Below are 19817 nucleotides of genomic sequence, written 5' to 3'. Positions count from 1 at the left end.
TCCAGTGCGTAACTGGTACTTATTTATTTAATCGACCCTGAAAGGATGAAAGGTAAAGTCGACCTTGCCGGAATTTGAACTCAGAATGTAATGGCAGACGAAATACCTATTTCTTTACTATCCACAAGGGGCTAAACACAGAGGGGACAAACAAGGACAGACAAATGGATTAAGTCAATTATATCGACCCCAGTGCATAACTGGTATTTAATTATATCGACCCCAAAAGGATGAAAAGCAAAGTCGACTTCGGCGGAATTTGAACTCAGAACGTAACAGCAGACGAAATACCGTTAAGCATTTCGCCTGGTGTGCTAACCTTTCTGCCAGCTCACCGCCTTCAACAGTGATAATAATAATAGTGCAATAGTGTCAGTAGTAATAAAGTGGTAAGGACCGATAATGACATTGAAGTGAGTAGTAATGATAGTATAATGACAGTGGTAAGAAGAGTATAATGAGTGGTAATGACAATGGTAAAAATAGGGTAAAGAGTGGTAATGATTTAGTAACAGTGTAAGGATAGTGATGATAATAATAGTGTCAACAACAGAGGTAATAACTGTAATGATAAAATAATGATGTGTGTATTTGTGTGTTTTTGTGTGAAATCTGCAAGAGGGGGTGTCAAGAAGAGACAAAAAAGAGAGGGAGATAGAAGAGGAAGGAGTAAAAGTCAGAGAGAGAAGAGGAAGGAGTAAAAGTCAGAGAGAGAGAGAAGAGGAAGGAGTAAAAGTCAGAGAGAGAGAGAAGAGGAAGGAGTAAAAGTCAGAGAGAGAGAGAAGAGGAAGGAGTAAAAGTCAGAGAGAGAAGAGGAAGGAGTAAAAGTCAGAGAGAGAAGAGGAAAGAGTAAAAGTCAGAGAGAGAGAGAGAGAGTAAAGAGAAAGGAGTAAAAGAGAGAGAGAGAGAGAGAGAGAGAGAGAGAGAGAGAGAGAGAGAGAGAGAGAGAGAGAGAGAAGGGATGGATACAAACCTTGATATTTCTAGTCTTGACCAGAATAGGGACAGCAAGATCTGAAGGCCACTTGCGGGGAGGAGGGGGAGAAACATCACAGTGCCAGATAACTAAAATCTAAAAAAACAGAAAAAGAGAAAAAAAATAAATTAAATAAACAAAAACAAATATACAACAGAGTAATCATACTGATATCTGAACTGTCTCTGTCTCAATATCTCCCTGCTAAAATTGGACTCTTCCTGCTCCTTTCCCCTCTATATGTATGATAGTGGTAAAGGCTCGAAACATTAAAGACTTTTTCACTTCCTGAGCGTTATACTAATACATCTGTTTATTGTCTACACCACCTGTCTTCGTCTTTTGTTTTTTTTTTGTGAATTCTCTTCATATAATTATAATTCTATAATTTATATATATATATATTTCATTCCCTTCAAAATTGCTCTTAACTGTGGTTTCGACATTTTGACTGTTCTTTCTAGTATGTTAGGCAACCTGTTTGCCTCTTTGTACTTAAATGTACACTAATATATATATATATATATACACACACAGGCATATATCTTCTATAAATTACATATATCATTGCTCTCTGTATCATATGTGTATACACACAACATCTATAAATCACACATATATATATATCATCTCTCTCTCTGGGTCTATGTATGCATTGTGTCATTATTCAGTATTATTTCAAGATATCTTGCCATATGTATGTACACATGTATCTATATGTATGTACATATTTCTCTCTCTCTCTATACACACACACACACACACATATATATATATATATATATATACACACACTGATAAATCATTACAACTAATCAAATTTCTTGTTGAAATCTCCCAATAATAGAACTGCCAATATTTACGCTCAAAGCCACTAATTATGACAACTGTGTAAACATAACCAATGTGTCAGTCAGGAAGTCTGTGGTTGTTCATGTCAGGAGGAGTGGTCATGGCAGGGCGAGGGTACTAATTTGAATGATTGGAAATATTTGATGATGATGCTATTGTCGTGGTTGCGGGCTTATTAGCCCAAGGTTACGTCTGATCCAACATTGGTCAAAGATGCTCCAGATGGGACTGTATTCACCAAATTTATTTTCAGGCATAATGTATCTAGGACGACATTACCAAGTGTTATTATTATTATTGTTCAGGTCACTATTTGGAATCGAACTTGGAATCTTGGGGTTAGTAGCCTGCGCTCTTAACCGCTACGCCATATGCCATATGGCATAGCTGTAAAGAGCGTGGGCTGCTAACCCCAAGATTCCGAGTTCGATTCCAAACAGTGACCTTAATAATAATAATAGCATCGTAAAATACCTTAGGAGTGAGAATCCAGGTTCGAAATTTCCCCAAGACACCTGATGAAGGCAGGAGGGTATATCAGCTGAAATGTTGTGTTAACAACAAACAAGATGAGGGCAAATATCCGTCAAATGTAAATACTGTACATAATTCCTCATCTCTTAAATATAGAACTGTAAGACACACACACACATATATACGACAGGCTTCTTTCAGTTTCCGTCTACTAAATCCACTCACAAGGCTTTGGTCAGCTAGGGGAGGGACTACAGCAGAAGAAACCTGCAGAAACAAGGTGTCATCATCATCATCATTGTTCGACCGTGGTCGAGACAATGGAATTTACCATGCTACGCCAGACTTCACGGTCCATCATGGCATTACGGAGCTCCTGTTGCTGGATGCCTGTATCCCTGGAGATTACATCAGGGTAGGAGAGTGTGCGCCCTCTGGTGTTGCGAGTAGATGGCTTCCAGAGGAGAAGAGTAGAAATTACCCTTTTCAGCTCTACAACAATGTCCAGCAAACTGGACTCTCCTACCTTTCACAAGAGATGACACAGGTGGTAGTTTCCCATATATTTGCATTTTGGTTGGATGACGCTTCCACGAGAGATTTTGAGCTCTCATAAGGAGGCGAGTGTAGGTTCCATCCAACCGCCTCTCAAGCTTCTTTGATAACGTCCAGGTTTCTGAGCCACATAGTAGAATTGGTTCGACTGTGGCTTTGAAGATTTCAAGTTTGAAGTCTCTACTTAGTCTTATGCATGTCATTACAGGCTGACCAGGCCATACCCTTTCTAGTTAGAAAATCTTTTCCAGATGATGATATGTATGACCCAAGATATTTGTAATCAGAAACCATATTTAAGGTGTCATGAGGTGGGACTGAACTGTAAACCACATGGCCGCACGGCTGGAAAGCAAGTTACGCAATAAAGATGAAAGAAGGGACATAGTGCTTACCTTATGTACATAAGCAGACTTGGCAACATTTCGTACCAGTCGAAACAATGGTGAAGAAGAAGATGTCACAGGTGTGACAACGTATATTATAGCTGTGAATTGGGATGACGGCTCACGGCCAAGCTGTCTATAATAAAAAGGATATGTTATGGCGGCATCCGAATATTCTGGCATGATGAAGTGGGCGCCAGGCATGCTATTCCATAGCATTAAGTTACGGGCCATGCTTGTATAAATTCGGTCCTTGAGGATCTGGAACGACAAAAGGGAAAGAAAATGATAGAAATACAGATAATGAAATAAGATAAAGACATGTTTTAATCTCTCTCTTTTACTCTTTTACTTGTTTCAGTCATTTGACTGCAGCCATGCTGGAGCACCGCCTTTAGTCGAGCCACTCGACCCCGGGACTTATTCTTTTGTAAGCCCAGTACTTATTCTATCGGTCTCTTTTTGCCGAACTGCTAAGTAATGGGAACATAAACACACCAGCATTGGTTGTCAAGCAATGCTAGGGGGACAAACACACAAAGATATACACACACACATGCATATATATATATACAACGGGTTTCTTTCAGTTTCCGTCTACCAAATCCACTCACAAGGCTTTGGTCGGCCCGAGGCTACAGTAGAAGACACTTGCCCAAGGTGCCACGCTGTGGGACTGAACCCGGAACCATATGGTTAGTAAACAAGCTACTTACCACACAGCCACTCCTGCGCCTTTAACATTTATTTCTTTATTGCCCACAAGGGGCTAAACATAGAGGGGACAAACAAGAAAGACAAATGGATTAAGTCGATTATATCCACCCCAGTGTGTAACTGGTACTTAATTTATCGACCCCGAAAGGATGAAAGGCAAAGTCGACCTCGGCAGAATATGAACTCAGAACGTAACGGCAGACGAAATACCGCTAAGCATTTCGCCCGGCGTGCTAACATTTCTGCCAGCTCGCTGCCTTGATAATCCTTTAACATTTAAGCTGACAATATCAAGCACAGATATTCTGTTTGTTTTATTGTGTTCAAACCAGCCAAATCCAGTCTCTCACACCTACCTTACAATGTTATTCTAAAAATATACACTTAAAAGGCACCATTCGAGCGTGATTGTTAATTGCATCGCCTTACTAGCACCTGTGCTGATGGCACGTGAAAAAACATTTGAGCGAAGTCGTTGCAGGTACCGCTGGACTGGCTCCTGTGCAGGTGGCACATAAAAAACACCATTTGAGTGTGGCCATTGCCAGTGTTGCCTGACTGGCCCTCATGCTGGTGGCACGTAAAAGCACCCACTACACTCTCAGAGTGGTTGGCATTAGGAAGGGCATCCAGCTGTGGAAACTCTGCCAGATCAAGATTGGAGCCTGGTGCAGCCATCTGGTTCGCCAGTCCTCAGTCAAATCGTCCAACCCATGCTAGCATGGAAAGCGGATGTTAAACGATGATATTGATGATACAACCACATCATCAAAATCTCAAAGGTAACACATGATTAATTCAAGACAATGTGAATAAATAAGCATTACATTTCACAGAGCAATCTGAATGTTAAAGGGCTAAATCAGCCTTATCAGTTCTATGTTCAAACCAACCAGATCTGGCCTCTCACACCTTCCCTGCAATGTCATTCTAGAAATAAACAACCACATCATCGGACTCATGGAGCTATGAGATATTACTCAATTAATTCAAAAGATAGAAAAACCTGAATATTAAAGAGTTAAAGCTGTTCTATAACAATCTATTATGCTTTTTCTTATACTTTTTTCAATGGAATGAAAAGTCATTGGACTGTGGCCATGCTGGGGTTCTGCTTTGTAGTGTTTTAGCCAAACAAATCAATCCCAGTATTTAGGGTTATTTTTTATTGAAAAAAATTTTTTTGGTGAAGTATGGTCCTTATAGTGGAGGCACAATGGCCCAGTGGTTGGGGCAGTGGACTTGCGGTCGGAGGATCGCGGGTTTTGATTCCCATACCGGGCGTTGTGTGCGTTTATTGAGCGAAAACACCTAAAGCTCCACGAGGCTCTGGCAGGGTGTGGTGGCAACCCTTGTTGTACTCTTTTGCCCCAACTTTCTCTCACTCTTTCTTCTTATTTCTTGAGTAACGCTGCGATGGACTGGCATCCCATCCAGCTGGGGGGAACACATACGCCACAGAAACCAGGAAACTGGGCCCATGAGCCTGGCAGGGCTTGAAAAGGGCACATAAATTAAAAAGAAATAATAAATGGTTCTTATCATGATAGAAAGGCAAGTACAGATGTCTTCCTAGCATGGCAGTCACTTACAAACAAGTATGACATGCCAGCTTCTACCATGCTTTGCCCGAGTTGTTTTAGGCCCCTATGTTGTCGCAAGAACCCTACCTCCTTGACCCACTGTCTTAAGAACCCTACCCTTGACCCACTGAAAATTGCAGCTGTGGCAGCTAGAAGGGAGAGAGAAACCACCCCAGCACTCAGCTGGTAATTGTTTTCAGCTGAGTACACTGAAGTCATATGAAATGAAGTGCCTTGCTTAAGGATATAATGTGCCCACCCAAGTCTTATGATTGTGAGTCCAGCACACTGACCACTTGGTCACACATATATTATGCACACATGTGTGGTGTGGGGGGGGAGTTCACAAATGGTGCCTCTTTTGCCGAACATCAACAACCACCACTACAACTACCACCACCACCACCACTACTACTACCACCACCACCAACAACTTAGTACCATACCACCAATCGACAACTACTACCACACACTACCACCATTACCAACCAAACCACCACCACCAACAACAACTATAGTACCACCATCGATAACTACAACTACCACCACCACCACCACTACTACTACCACCACCAACAACTATAGTACCACCACTATCCACAACTACTACCACCATTACCACCACCACCAACAACAACTATAGTACCACCATCGATAACTACAACTACCACCACCACCACCACCACTACTACTACCACCACCAACAACTATAGTGCCACCACTATCGACAACTACTACCACCATTACCACCACCACCAACAACAACTATAGTACCACCATCGATAACTACAACTACCACCACCACCACCACCACAACTACTACTACCACCACCAACAACTATAGTGCCACCACTATCGACAACTACTAACCACCATTACCTTACCACCCCACCACACAACAACTATAGTAACCCACCTACCAACCATCTATAACTACATACCAGCACCACCACCACCACTACTACTACTACCTACCACCAACACCTATAGTACCACCACTATCGACAACTACTACCACCATTACCACCACCACCAACAACAACTATAGTACCACCATCGATAACTACAACTACCAGCACCACCACCACTACTACCACCACCACCAACAACTATAGTGCCACCACTATCGATAACTCTACAACTACTACGACCATTACCACCACCACAACCACTACCACAACCACTACTAACAACAACAACAACAACAACCTAATCAAGTTTAGTCAACAATTGTTATTTCATTTGTGACATTTAATGTATCTGCATAATTTCACAATTTTCTCATGAATTACATAGACCCATCGTCCCCACCCCCATACACACACAAAAACGTGTACATGGATTTACATTAATATATATATATATATATATATATATATATAAAAATAAAAAAACATTCATTAATGAGTACCGACTTAATTATACATGTACAAACATATGTACACAAACATTTAACTTATATCCATTACTAGTGGAAAAAGTCATCAGGCGAAACTTGAAGACTTACCCCAAACTAATTTTATGGCTCATTCATTGAAAAATACCCATGTCATATACTCGTGCCCATATGTATACTTAAACACACATCCATTCATAAATATCCATGTTCAGATATACAATCGTGTGTACTCATAAAAATACATGCACCCATTCACAAATCCTCAGCCACTACACATTCTTTATTTTCTCTCCTTGTTTCCTTTCTGTGGAAGAGCGTACGCTCGAAATGTTAAAAGACTTTTTCACTTCCCGAGCGTTATACGAATACATCTGTTTGTTTTGTACACCACCTGTCTTTGTCTTTTGTTTTTTTGTGAATTCTCACCATATATACATATATATATGTGTTGATAAAAACGGTAAGACAGCAAAAGAATGAACGAGACCTCGATATTATGTAAACAGAGGAATTTATCTCTGTAAATGTAATATGTGACAATTATTCGGTAGCCATGATAAACACTGAGTAAAATACATCTATATACGCACGTACTTGCATGCACGCATACATCTATATACACACATACCTGCACACATTCACACGCAATTGGCATCCTTGGAGTGGTTGGCATTAAGAAGGACATTCAACCATAGAAAACCATGCCAAATCAGACTGGGGTTTGGTGCGGCCTTCCAGGATGCCATCCTGGTCAAACAATCCAACCCATACCAGCATGGACAACGGACCTGTGATGATGATTGTAGAAGTATAAGTAATTTATTGCACATAAATTTTAGCAACAAAATCTTATGTGGACCCCCAAGGGCCATATGAACCCCGGTTGAGAAACCCTGATTTAAGCCTCTCACCATAATGTGACCCATGATTAACCCTTTAATATTTAAACCGGCCGTATCCGGCTAAAAGTATTCTGCCTGTTTTATGTTCAAACTGGCCAGATCTGGTCTCTCACACCAACCCTACAATGTCATTTTAATAATTAACAGCTACTTCATCAAAATCTCATAGCTATAATGCATGATTAGTTCAAAACAATGTGGATAAAGAAGCATTAATTTTGGTAGAATAATGTGAACACTAAAGGGTTAAACAGTCACCACAAAAAAAAGGTAGGACACACTTGATAATGTAGTCCTAGATGCATTGTGCTTGAAAATATAGTTGAATACTGTCACAGGTGAAACATCTTTGACCACTTGGTCTGTTGGGTCAGAGATGACCAGTGACCAAAAAAACACCGCAATAAACAGACCATATTTGATTATGTAGTCCTAGATACATTATGCCAAAGAATAGACTAATACTTTATGGCTCAAACATCTTTGACCTGTGGTCAGTGAGATCAAATGACCCGTGACTAAACAACCATGACACACTTGATAATGTAGTGGCATAAAACCATCTCTGTCTTTGCTATAACCCCACTAATTTGAGTGGGGTTGACTCGAAGCATGCTAAGGGTAAAAGTTTAAATCCCTTATTTCGGAGGAACAAGAACGACCATGCAAACCATTATATAATGCCGCCTTGGCACCGACCCGGCATCGTCTGACTGTTTTTCCACACAAACATGGGAGAAGAAGGAAAACAAAAACAGGAGTTAAATGGATGAACAAAGAAAGGGTCATAATAATGATTGCATCTAAAACAATCATGGTGCTGATGCCAAACTAAATACTATTTAACAACCTTAGACAACTTTATCTTTTCTATCATAAATTAAAATTCTTCGAGATGACACATTTATTTTGGCCTATTTTTTTTTTGTTTTTTTACTTCTTTCTTCTTTTCTTTTTTTTCTCCTCAACATTTCATTATCAGCTAACCATTTCTGCACGGGGTATGTGTGCGGTGGCGTGATGGGGGAGGATGAGGGATTTAAGTGACAGCAGTACTAAAAGAACCGGCCAATACCAAGTTAATAGTCCTTGAAGGGCCTTTGATATCGTCTACTCTGGTTGTCTTGGACATTGTCCAGGATTGGTCAGTCTACTTGACCGACACCATCACCACCACCACCACACCACCAAAATAACTGTGAAGTGCAGTTTATTGTAATTTTATAGCGTTCATACTTGATGTCAGGGGAGCGAAGGGTGGGTGGAGGTGGATGGACAGGCAAGAAGAAAAGTGGTGGTGGTGGTGGTGGCTGTGGTGCGTTTGGAGTGAAAATGGTGGCACTTTGGTAGTGGGCAAATATACGTTGTATTAATTGTTCTTTATGTTATGTATAAGGCAACTGAAACAACTTTCTCCCCCACCCCGGATCTTTTATGGTTTATTGTGAGAACAGCCATAAATATTTTAGTAAGAGGTGGTGGTGGTGGTGTGGTGGGGGGTAGTGGTAGCAGAGAGAGTAAGAGAGAGAGGGGGGCGGTGGTGCAAAAGAGAAACAGAGACAAAAGATAGAAAGAAAAAAAAGAAGCGATAAAGAAAAGAAAATTTTGCTTAATGTTATGATTAGACTTGGACTTGTGTTGGTTCAAACATTGCACTGTTTAATAGTCACCTGCTGTTGAAATAACGAGATGGCCTATTCCGCCCCCCCCCCCCTGTCGGGAGGGGGGTTGAAGATGGGGGGAGGGAGAGAGGTTAAAGATCTATGGTTGTAGTAAGAAGAAAATCAGTCGAGGAGGAAAGCAATGACCGATGGCGGCGTTGTTGTCGTTGGCAGCATAAGTGGAGGACAAAATATTTATTTCTTTACTACCCACAAGGGGCTAAACACAGAGAGGACAAACAAGGACAGACAAAGGGATTAAGTCGATTATATCGACCCCAGTGTGTATCTGGTACTTAATTTATCGACCCCGAAAGGATGAAAGGCAAAGTCGACCTTGGCGGAATTTGAACTCAGAACGTAACGACAGACGAAATACTGCTAAGCATTCCGCCCGGTGCGCTAACGTGTCTGCCAGCTCGCCGCCTAAGTACAAAAGGTACCGTAAAGGGAAGCGGGGGGGGGGCATAATGAATGTTAAATGATTGTGATGATGGAGGAAAAGGAGCAAACTGAGCTGAATGTTTCAGACAAAATCGTTTGTCAGAGGGAATCGTAAGGGGGTCGCAGGCCCCGCTTTTCCACCCCTTGCAAATATCAGTGCCCCCCCCACCCGTCGCAACCCTTTTCCACTTGTGATATTCTTTTTATTCTTTTACTTGTTTCAGTCATTAGACTGCGGCCATGCTGGAGCGCCGCCTTTAGTCGAACAAATCAACCCTAGGACTTATTCTTTGTAAGCCTAGTACTTATTCTATCGGTCTCTCTTTTGCCGAACCGCTAAGTTATGGGGACGTAAACACACCAGCATCGGTTGTCGAGCGATGTTGGGGGGAACAAACACAGACACACAAACACACATATATATATACACATATATATATGACGTGTTTCTTTCAGTTTCCGTCTACCAAATCCACTCACAAGGCTTTGGTCGGCCCGAGGCTATAGTAGAAGACACTTGCCCAAGGTACTACATAGTGGGACTGAACCCAGAACCATGTGGTTCGTAGGCAAGCTACTTACCACACAGCCATACCTACGCCTATATATATATATATATATATATAGGGTCTGAAGAGACACTGTTAAGCTAAGTGTTTTATGGTCGTGAAACCCTGGGTAACCCCATAGACTGGCCATAAATATCTTTATCTAATTGCTTTACTGCTCTGTAACTTAGATTGTGCTTCTCTTTCAGAAGGAAACAACATATATATTTCTTTCTATCTACTTAGCTCTCCCTCTCTATGTCTCTATCCACCAGTCTTCTTAGATCTCCTCCTCTCTTATCTATCTACTTAGTTCTCTCTTCATGTCTCTACCAGTTTTCTTAAATCTCTATCCAATCAGCTTCTCTCTCTCTCTCTCTCTCTATCTTTTTAACTCTCTTAACACTCTATCTGCCTGCCTGTCTGTCTGTCTAGCTGTCTGTCTATCTACCTGTGTCTGTCTGTCTATCTATCTATCTATCTACCTGTCTGTCTGTCTATCTATCTACCTGTCTGTCTAGCTGTCTATCTATCTATCTACCTGTCTGTCTGTCACTCAATCTACCTATCTATCTATCTATCTATCTATCTATCTATCTATCTCGTTAACTCTCTTTATCACTCTATCTGCCTACTTAGCTCTTTCTCTCTCTCTCTCTCCCTCTATCAACTTAGTTCTCCCTTTATGTCTCTACCAATCTCCTTAACTCTCCCTCTCTCTTGTCTATCTATCTCATTGTCTATCTATCTCTCTTTATCTCTCTCTGCCTGCTTATCTTTGCCTGTTTAGCTAGCTCTCTTTTAATCTCTCTCTCTCTCTCTCTACTTATATCTCTCTATCTATTCAGTTAGCTGTCTCTCTCTATCTAGATAACTCTTTCTCTCTCTCTCTCTCTCTCTTTAGCTATCTATTTTTTTTTTTTTTTACTACCCACAAGGGGCTAAACACAGAGGGGACAAACAAGGACAGACAAACGGGTTATGTCGATTAGATCGACCCCAGTGCGTAACCGGTACTTAATTTATCGACCCCGAAAGGATGAAAGGCAAAGTCGACCTCGGCGGAATTTGAACCCAGAACGTAACGGCAGACGAAATACGGCTATCTATTTATCTATCTAGTTAACCCTTATACGTACGTGTGCGTGCATGCATGCATTCATGTATATAAGTATGTGTGTGTACGGGGTGTGTTTCTATGACAGTTCAAGAAGTTTATTCTGCATTCCTGGTTCATATAAGAAATACATCATCATCATCATCATAAAGAAGCTACATAAAGAGAAAAGTGGGGGGGGGGAATGAGAGAAAAAAGAAGAAAAAAATAGGAAAAGACAGTTCGATGATATCAAAAAGGGATGGTGCCTACTAGAAGCAAAATCAGAATATTACTTTGGCAAACAGCAGCAGCAGCGGCAACAGTAGCAGCAGCACTCCAATTACATTGGCGCCAGTCAATAGACAGTTTTATAGACTTTTAAACTTTGACAAGACTCTGCTGATACAAACTACATCTCTACACTAACTTATATTACAATCTAATTGCTTTTCAGAACATCATACAATATAATACCAACATAAATCTCTCGCAAGATACTAATAATTTTCTTAATACTGTATTTACTCCTAGAATGCAGGAGACCTCTTGGAGAGGAAGAGAGAGAAAGCGGGAGACGGAGAGAGAGAGAGAGAGATATCAGGAAGAGAAGATCACCCACACGTTGAGGCAACTAACTCTATCCCACACTATCTGTTTGTACTGTTTTACTTGTTTCGGTCATTTGACTGCGGCCATGCTGGGGCACCGCCTTTTAGTCGAGCAAGTCGACCCCAGGACTTATTCTTTGTAAGCCCAGTACTTATTCTATCGGTCTCTCTTTTGCCAAACCGCTAAGTTACGGGGACGTAAACACACCAGCATCGGTTGTCGAGCGATGTTAGGGGGAACAAACACAGACACACAAACACATATATATATACGACAGGCTTCTTTCCGTCTACCAAATCCACTCACAAGGCTTTGGTCGGCCCGAGGCTATAGTAGAAGACACTTGCCCAAGGTGCCGCGCAGTGGGAGTGAACCCGGAACCATGTGGTTGGTAAGCAAGCTACTTACCACACAGCCACCCCTGCGCCTTTGTACCTTACAACGAAAGTAAGAGAGGAAAAAAATACTCAAAAACACAATATTATCTTTTATTTTAGAGTGTTTCAGTCATTAGATTGTGGCCATGCTGGGGCACCACCCTTAGAAGAATTTTAGTTGAATGAATTGATCCCCTCCCCCCAATAATTAATTTTTTATTCTTTTTTTAAAACCTGGTTCTTATTCTGTGTTGTAGGGAATTATTGATAGTAATAATGGTACACCCCTCCCATGTGGCGAATGGAATAACCTAGTCACTATGAGTAAAGAGAAGTACATGAAGTACCAGAGTACACAGCAGGTGATCAGAGACAGTCGTGTCCTTACTGGTTTTACTAAGCACACTGTGGGCGTTATAACAATCCGACATTTTAAGGATTATAACATTCTGTCAGTTTCCTTTGCTGAGCTGCTAAGTTACAGGGACATAAACAAACCAACACTGGCTGTCAAGAAGTAGTGGGGGATAAACACACACACACCACACACACATTGCTGGGTGGTTACTTCGACATCTGACGTATGGTACACCGGATACCTGTACAGGTAACGTCCATTTGTTGGGGGGTGTATTTTAATGTACAGCATAAGCATTTGGTCACCATATACAAAGTATTTGTGCATGTTGTCCACCAAGGAACTGCAGACCCATCTTTCTTGAAATACAAGAGTTTACCATCTGCAGCAAGAAGTGTTATGACCGATTCTTGTGGTGGTGTAAAGCACTCATGGCGGCACCATGTAAAAGCACTCATGTGGTACGATGTAAAGGTGCCCATGTAGTGCCATGTTGAAGTGCAAGTGCACTGCTACAGAAAAGCACCTGTGCAGTGCTACATAAAAACGCTCATACTGTGCCATCTAAAGCGCATGTGTGGTGCCATGCAAAAGTTCCTGTGGAATAGCATGTAAAAAGTAAAGTGGTTGGTATTAGGAAGGGCATCCAGTCATAGAAACCATGTCAGATCAGACTGGGGTCTGGTGCAGCTCCCCGGTTTGTCAGCTCTGGTCACACCGTCCAACCCATGCCAGCATGGACGACAGACGTTAAAAGATGGTGATGATGCACATGGGCTTCTTTCGGTTTCTTATTTCTTTTTCCCACAAGGGGCTAAACACAGAGGGGACAAACAAGGACAGACAAAGGGATTAAGTCGATTACATTGACCCCAGTGCGTAACTGGTACTTATTTAATCGACCCCGAAAGGATGAAAGGCAAAGTTGACCTCGGCAGAATTTGGACTCTGAACGTGAAGACAGACGAAATACCGCTAAGTATTTCGCCCGGCGTGCTAACGTCTCTGCCAGCTTGCCACCTTTTTTTTTTGCTTACACCACCTAGGTTTTCCAAGCGGTCACCCATCTAAGTACTAACTAGGCTCAACATTGCCTAACTTTGGTAATCGAACAAGAACCGGTGCTCTCAATGTGATATGGCCGTAAGCCATATCTTTCGGTTTCTGTCTACCAAATCCACTCACAAAGCTTTGGATGGCCCAAAGCGATAGTAGAAATTTGTTCAAGGTGCCATGCAGTGGGACTGAACCTGGAACCAAACTTTTTACCACACAACCACAACTGTGCCTATGCTCATCTCTTTTTTTTATTTTTGATTTCTAAAGCTCAAGTATAACACTCTTTCTAATTTTGACACAAGGCCAGCAATTCTGAGAGGAGGAGGAGGAGGTGGTGGTTAATTGGTATTATTGACCTTGGCGGGATTTGAACTCTGAACATAAAGTGTCGGAAAAAATATCTCTAAGATCTCTAAGTATTCTCACTGGCCCACTAATGGTTCTACCAGCTTGTCGCCTTCGAACACGATACAATAATTTAATACCAAACATAAAATGTCTCACGAGATGCTAATAATTTTACAAATACTGTACTTATTTGAGTACAGTGTAGAGACATCTTGAAGAAGAAGAGAAGAGAGGAGAGAGAGAGAGAGAGAGAGAAGAAAGAGAGAAGACGAGAAGAGAGAAAGAAAAGGAGAGAGGAGAGAGGAGAACGGAGGGAGAGGAGAGGCGAGAAGCGAAAGAGAGAGGCAGGCAGAAGAGGAGGAGAGAGAGAGGGCAAGCAGAGAGAGAGAAGAGAGAGCCAGAGAGAGAGGGAGAGGCAGAAAGAGAGAGAGAGGCAGAGAGAGAGAGAGAGAGGGCAGAGAGAGAAAGCAGAAAGAGGAGAGGCAGGTAGAGAAGAGAGAGAGGAGAGAGAGAAAGAAGAGAGAGAGAGAGAAAGAGAGAGAGAGGGAGAGAAAGAGAGGAGAGGCAGAGAGAGAAAGAGGGAGAGAGAGATGGAGAAAGAGATGGAGAAAAGATCATTCTATTAATAACGCGACCCCCACCAACTTTCTGTATTGAATAACAATAAAATAATCAATATTATATTTTATCCTCTTGTCTTGTATATTTTTTTTCATTTCTTAACTCAAATTCTTGGTCTTTAGAAGAGGAGACGTTGATAAAACAGAAAAGCCAAAGCCGGACTCATTATCGTTAATTCAGCTTCAGCGCCGATCCTTACTTAAGGTCATAAATACTGGGCAATTGACAAAAGAATATAAAGTGGTTAAAATTGGGGGTCCCTATGAAAGATCTCTGGAGTAATGTCACTCAGCAGGGTGCACAGCTAAAAGATCAGGGAACCTCTCTAGGTTGAGCTGGTACGTCTCTGCATTGAAAGATCACAGTTCTGGTGTGATGGTCATATGATTGGGAGATTGTAGGAAAGAATTGCAAGAATGATTCTTCAAGCTGAGCCTTACCGCAGGAGACCTATGGTCAGAATAAGAACAAACTTGTTGGATAACATCCCTGTGTGGTAAGAAGCTTGTTTCCCAACCACATGGTTCCAGGTTCAAACCCACTGCATAGCACCTTGGGCAAATGCCTTCTACTATAGCCTCGGGCCGACCAAAGCTTTATGATTGGATTTGGTTGAAGAAAACTGAAAGAAGCCCATCATACACACACATATATATGTCTATGTGTGTGTGTCTTTGTATTGGCAACTGTTGTATATATATGCATATATATATATATATATATATATATATATATACACACACACACAATATGTGTGTATATGTATATATATATATTATATATATATATATATATATACACATACACAAGCAAACATATATACACACACATACTTATACAAAAATACACATTTATACATACACACAAACGTATAGACATGAGCACATGTGCACATATATACTACTACTACCACCACCACCACCACCCTCTCCAGTGCCACTGTCATCACCACCCTTGACTGCACTGCTGCTACCACCACCGCCGCATTCACCATTATCACCAAGCAGTATAAATAGAGCGAGACGGGAGGGGGGGGAGGAAGAGGAGGAAATGGAACCGTTAAAGTGAGTGTGAGTGGAGTTGGAGGCGGAGATGCCATTAGTCTGGGAGTTGGTGAAACAGGAAGTTATTAGACAATATTACATTGATTTACAAACACACACACACACACACAAACATACATGCATATATACATGCACAAGCAAATATACATATACATACATGTACACAAATACACACACGCACACATATACAAACACATATACAGACATATGCACACAAACATACACATACATATATGTATATACATACATAAACTTGTTTACCAATCATATTCTTCAAAGTTCAGTTCCACTGCAAGACACCTTGGGCAAATGTCTTCAACTACAGTGCTAGGCCAGCCTTAGCTCTGAGAGTAGATTTGGCAGATGGAAACTGAAAGAAGCCTGTCACACGTATGTATGTGTATGTATGCATAAATATACAGACTGAAGGAAGCCAATCATATGTATGCATGTATGCATATATGTAAGTACGTAACCTGTTGAGGCAAGTGAAATCGAAATTGAAATCAAATTCGATGACTGGCATCCATGCTAGTGGAGTGCTAAGAGCACCATACGAGCGTGATCGTTGCCAGAGCAACAAACTGGCCCACGTGCCAGTGGCACATAAAAAGCACAATTCAAGCGTGATCGTTACCTGCATTGCTTTACTGGCACGTGAAAAAACATTTGAGCGAGGTCGTTGCCAGTGCCGCTGGACTGGCTCCTATGCAAGTGGCACATCAAAAAGCACCATTTGAGTGTGGCCGTTGCCAGTACTGCCTGACTAGTCCTCATGCCGGTGGCACAAAAAAGCACCCACTACACTCGGAGTGGTTGGCGTTAGGAAGGGCATCCAGCTGTAGAAACTCTGCCAGATCAGACTGGGGCCTGGTGCAGCCATCTGGTTTGCCAGCTCTCAGTCAAATCGTCCGACCCATGCTAGCATGGAAAGCGGACGTTAAACGATGATGATGATGTATATGTATGCGTACATACATATATACAACGGGCTTCTTTCAGTTTCCATCTACCCACTCACAAAGCATTGCTCAGCCTGAGGCTATAGAAGACGACACCTACCCAAGGTTCCGCGCAGTGGGACTGAACCTGGAACCATGCGGTTCAGAAGAAAACTTCTTACCACACAGCCACACAAATGTTGGTGGTGTTGTGCTTGTTGATGCTGTTGTGGTTATTGTTGTAGTTGTTGCTACTATTATAGTAGATGTTTTTGTTGTTGTTGTTATTGATGTGATTGCTATTGTGGTTGTTGTTGACGTTAGTGTTGTTGTTGCTATTGTTGTCGTCTGTCGGATGTCTGTTGACATGGTAACAACAAGTGAAACAGCAAACTCAAATAAACCGACACATATATACATATATATATATACAAAAAAACCCCACCCCAACAAAACGAAACAAAACAAAACCCCCACCCCGCTCCAACCTAAAAAAAAATAAACACAGGTAGTCGAAAGAGATGGGGGGGTGGCGGAAGAGGAGGAGGAGGAGAAGAAGAAGAGAAGAAGAAGAGGGGGAGGAAAGAGTAAAGGTGAGGAGTTGAATAAACAAACAAACAATGAAAGAGAATGAAGGAAATAAAGAAGAGAAAGAGAAAAAGGAAAGAAAACAGGAAAAAGAAACGAAGTTTTTAAAAAAAAAAAACCCCCCAAAAAAAAACAAACAAAAGAAAAAATGTCAATTTTCGTCAAATGACAATATTGCAATGATGCAGAAACGACGGCAACAATAACGGAGACGATGACGATGATGACGATGACAACAACAGAAGCAGCTGCCTTGAATGCAGCATGGAATGGTGTGGTGGTGGTGGGGACAGGGTGTGTGGTGTGTTTACCTGAAGAAGCTGCAAAAAAAAAAAAGGGGGAGGTTGGGAGGGAGGAGTGAGGCGGGAACATAAAGATATTGATGAATGCACAAACGACAATTAACGATTCCGCCTCCGCACGACTGTCTGTCGGCACCACCAGCACCACCACCAGTACCAGTACCACAACCACCAGCAACACTACTACTACTACTACTACTACCATCTAGGCTGCCACCACCACCACCACCACTCCACCAATACTCCTAAGACAGAATTTGGAAAGATAACTGTTACTAAAGAAACAGAGCAGGAAGAAAACAAGACCCAACAAAGGAAAGAGGAGGAAGAGGAGAAAGAAAGATGGAGAGGAAGGAGAAAAAAAGGATGAAGAAAGAACAAAAAGGGGAAAAGGGAGGAGGAGGAGGAAGAAGAACTGAAAAAGAATTGAAGAGGAAGAAAGAGACGGGGGGGGGAAGGTGATGAAGAAGGAAGGAAAAAACTGAAGGAGTAGGAAAGAAGAACAAAGTAAGCTTGAAGAAGAAAAGAAGTAGGTGGAAGAAGAAGAAAAGGAAGATGAAGTAAGAAGAATGAAAAGAGGAAAAAGAAGGAGAGGAAGAAGTTATAAGGAGAAGAGAAAGAAAAACTGAAGAAGTTAAAAGAAGAGAAAGAAGTTATAAGGAGAAGAGGAAGAAGAAGTTATAAGAAGAGGAAGAAGAAGTTATGAGAAGAAGAGGAAGGAAAAGAAGTTAAAAGAAGAGAAGAAGAAGTTATAAGGAGAAGAAGAAGACGAAGAAGAGGAGGAGGAGACCTTCATTAATGACATTTTTCTGTGTAGACCTCATAGTGGAACACATTCCTGTGTTGACCTTTTAGCATTCAAATTACTCTGTCCAACATAATCCTTATTTATTCACAAAGTTTTTAACTAATCCGGCATTATCTTGATGCTTTGAGATTCCGATGGTATGATTGTTTATTTTCAGCAGGACATTGTAGGGTGGGTATGAAAAGCTGGATATGGCCAATTTGAACATAAATTGTGGTTTCAATCCTGAACTGGACGATTTGTTGTGTTCTTGACCAAAACACTTCATTTCGTGTTGTTGCTCCAGCTACAGAAATGAGTTTAGCCTGGAGAAGGATGGGCTCAGCCAGGCTTTCTCACCCTCAGTGACCTCCAAGGGGTTAAGGGACTTGTCAATTATCAATGTATGCTTACAGATGAATGCCAACATTCTGCAAGTTCCCATTACACCAATTAAGGGAAATAGTGAGGCTTAACACCAACCATTTCACTGTGAGTATTGGATTTTTTCTTCCTTTTTTAGGGTACCTTTTTTTTTAAGGGGTGCCCCATACCACTCGCAAGACTATGAAACTCGAGGGAAAGTAAGGCACTAAAATAAAAACCTAAGGTGGTTGTCATTTCCAGAATGTCTTTGAATACAAAGTCTGTTTCATTAGGAATGACCTAGAGCTATATAGCAAAAGGAACAACAAATACTGGTTTTATAACTCTCTTTTACTTGTTTCAGTCATTTGACTGTGGCCATGCTGGAGCACCGCCTTTAGTCGAGCAAATCGACCACAGGACTTATTCTTTGTAAGCCTAGTATCGGATGTCAAGCGATGTTGGGGAGACAAACACAGACACACAAACATATACACACACATACAAATACATATATATATATATACATACATACATACAATGGGCTTCTTTCAGTTTCCGTCTACCAAATCCACTCACAAGGCTTTGGTCATCATGAGGCTATAGTAGAAGACACTTGCCCAAGGTGCCACACAGTGAGACTGAACCTGGAACCATGTGGTTGGTAAGCAAGCTACTTACCACACAGCCACTCCTGCGCCTATAGCCACTCCTACAGACATTTATCTCACAAACAAAAACCAAAAAGCCCTCCAACAAAGTCACATTTTACAGGATTTGAACACAAAACACAGAGGCAAG

The 19817-nt window shown here is 41.5% G+C and overlaps 1 protein-coding gene and 1 pseudogene across 1 annotated transcript in view; both read right to left on the bottom strand.

Moving 5' to 3' along the window:
- The window catches only part of LOC115223691 (exostosin-1), a gene marked incomplete at its 5' end in the record, with an annotated part of 177277 nt that overhangs the window by 5088 nt on the left and 152372 nt on the right, over nt 1–19817 (bottom strand). The window contains 2 exons of the mRNA XM_029794364.2: nt 974–1072; nt 3253–3504. Coding sequence (XP_029650224.2) covers nt 974–1072; nt 3253–3504 — 351 coding nt within the window. The remainder of the gene's footprint in view (nt 1–973; nt 1073–3252; nt 3505–19817) is intronic.
- Nucleotides 13971–14089, bottom strand: LOC115223746 (annotated as a pseudogene).

This window comes from Octopus sinensis, linkage group LG23 (genome assembly GCF_006345805.1).
Source record: "Octopus sinensis linkage group LG23, ASM634580v1, whole genome shotgun sequence".
Lineage (NCBI taxonomy): Eukaryota > Metazoa > Mollusca > Cephalopoda > Octopoda > Octopodidae > Octopus > Octopus sinensis.
This window is presented reverse-complemented; position numbering and strand designations above follow the sequence as displayed.